General features: G+C 74.5%; 1 protein-coding gene across 1 annotated transcript; it reads right to left on the reverse strand.

The window, feature by feature from the left end:
• Positions 1–6: 6 nt before the first annotated feature.
• On the reverse strand, positions 7–1,576 carry BAX (BCL2 associated X, apoptosis regulator). The gene is made up of 5 exons (XM_027633590.1): positions 1,559–1,576; positions 1,403–1,451; positions 672–833; positions 468–603; positions 7–382 (listed from the first exon to the last, which is right to left on the reverse strand). Exons 2-5 carry the CDS (start codon positions 1,429–1,431, stop codon positions 245–247), a joined length of 465 nt encoding a protein of 154 aa, XP_027489391.1. The 5' UTR covers positions 1,432–1,451; positions 1,559–1,576; the 3' UTR covers positions 7–244.
• Positions 1,577–1,586: the final 10 nt, after the last annotated feature.

The following is a 1,586-nucleotide window of genomic DNA, read 5'->3' on the forward strand; positions in this document are numbered from 1 at the left end:
CAAACCGCTCTGAGGCCGGGGGGGGTCACCGGGGACCGTGGCCCCCCTGCTGCTCAGGGGGGCCCAGCACCGGGGCTGGGGGGGACGTGGGAGGGGAAGTGGGGTGCCCCCCACCCCGCTAACCCCCCCCCAAATCTGGCAGGGTCCCAGCCGGGGCCCCCGGGGGGGGGGGGGGGGGACGGTGGGGGGGGGGGGGGGGGGGGCCGGGGGGGGGGGCGGGGGAGGGCCTGTCCAGGGCGGGGGCTCAGGGGGACAGGGGGGGCATCCAGGGACTCACCCATCCGCCCTGGGCCTGGATCCAGGCCAGCACGTGCTCCCGCAGGTACTCCATGGTCCAGCCCAGGATGGTCTGCACCAGCTCCGGGACCTTGGTGCAGAGCGCCTGCGGGGACAGGGGGGGTCAGGGGGGCGAGGCAGGGACCCCCCCACCTTCAGAGCCACCCCCCACCTTCAGAACCACCCCCCACCTTCAGAACCAGCTTGCAGGCGAAGTAGAAGAGGGCGACGACGCGGCCCCAGTTGAAGGTGCCGTCGGCGAACATCTCCTTGGCCACGCGGAAGAAAAGCTTTTTGGGGGCGTCACAGCCCACCTGCTCGATCATCCTGGGGGGGCAGGGCCGGTCAGCGCCTTGGGGGTGGACAGCGGGGCCCCCCCCGAGCCCCCCACCCACCTCTGCAGCTCCATGTTGCTGTCGAGCTCGTCGCCGATGCGCCGCAGGCACTCGCTGAGCCGTTTGGTGTCGGGGCTGCTGGGCTGGGGCTCGCCCAGCTCCGCCACGCTCAGCGCCACGGCCTGCGGGTCCCCGCAGCGCTCCACGCGGTCCCGCACGAACCTGGGGGCGGCCAGAGGGACCCCCGGCACTCTGGGCACCCGCCGGGCCCCCTCCAGAGCCGGCGGCCCCCCAGGTCCCCCCACACCGCGTCCCCCCCGCACCCCGAGTGCCCCCTGCACCCCGAGTGCCCCCTGCACCCTGTGTCCCTCCCACTCCTGTGTCCTCTCGAGACCCTCCATGTCCCACCTGTACCCTGAATCCCCCCACGTCCCTCTGCCTCCCCAAGTCCCTCTTGCACCGTGTCCCTCCCAGTCCTTTCTCCTCTCAGGACCCTCCATGTCCCACCTGTACCCCAAATACCCCCAAGTGCCCCCTGCACCCCAAGTGCCCCCTGCACCGTGTCCCTCCCAGTCCTTTCTCCTCTCAGGACCCCCCAGGTCCCCCCTGCACCCCACGTCTCCCAAGTCCCTCCAGCTTCAAGCCTCCCCTGCACCCCCAAGTCCCCCCCACCCTCCGTGTCCCCCAAGCTCTCCCTCGCCCCCTCCCCTCGCCCCCCAGCTCCTCCCGCCCCCCCAGCTCCTCCCGCCCCCCAGCCCACCCTCCCGGCGGGCCCCGGCTCCCCCACTCACGCCCGCAGCAGGATCGCCCCCGTCTGCATGATCTGGTCCGAGGAGGCCCCTGCGAAGAGCGGGGCGCTGACGCGGGGGGGACGCGGGGACCGGCCCCGGGCGCCCCCCCGGCCCGCACAGGCCGCGCCCCCGCGGGGGTCCCGGCACCGCACTCACCGCCGCCCCCCGGGGGCGGGGCGGTGAG

Source organism: Corapipo altera, unplaced genomic scaffold (assembly GCF_003945725.1).
Source record: "Corapipo altera isolate COAL_440 unplaced genomic scaffold, ASM394572v1 50029, whole genome shotgun sequence".
Lineage (NCBI taxonomy): Eukaryota > Metazoa > Chordata > Aves > Passeriformes > Pipridae > Corapipo > Corapipo altera.

Bases quoted from the DNA above. Each gene is read 5' to 3' on its own strand.
- BAX (XM_027633590.1), bottom strand. From the start codon at position 1,431: ATGCAGACGGGGGCGATCCTGCTGCGGGC. The intron at 604-671 runs GTGGGTGGGGGG...CTGCCCCCCCAG, and splicing joins AGCAACATGGAGCTGCAGAG to GATGATCGAGCAGGTGGGCT. The intron at 383-467 runs GTGGGGGGTGGT...CTGTCCCCGCAG, and splicing joins CCTGCAAGCTGGTTCTGAAG to GCGCTCTGCACCAAGGTCCC.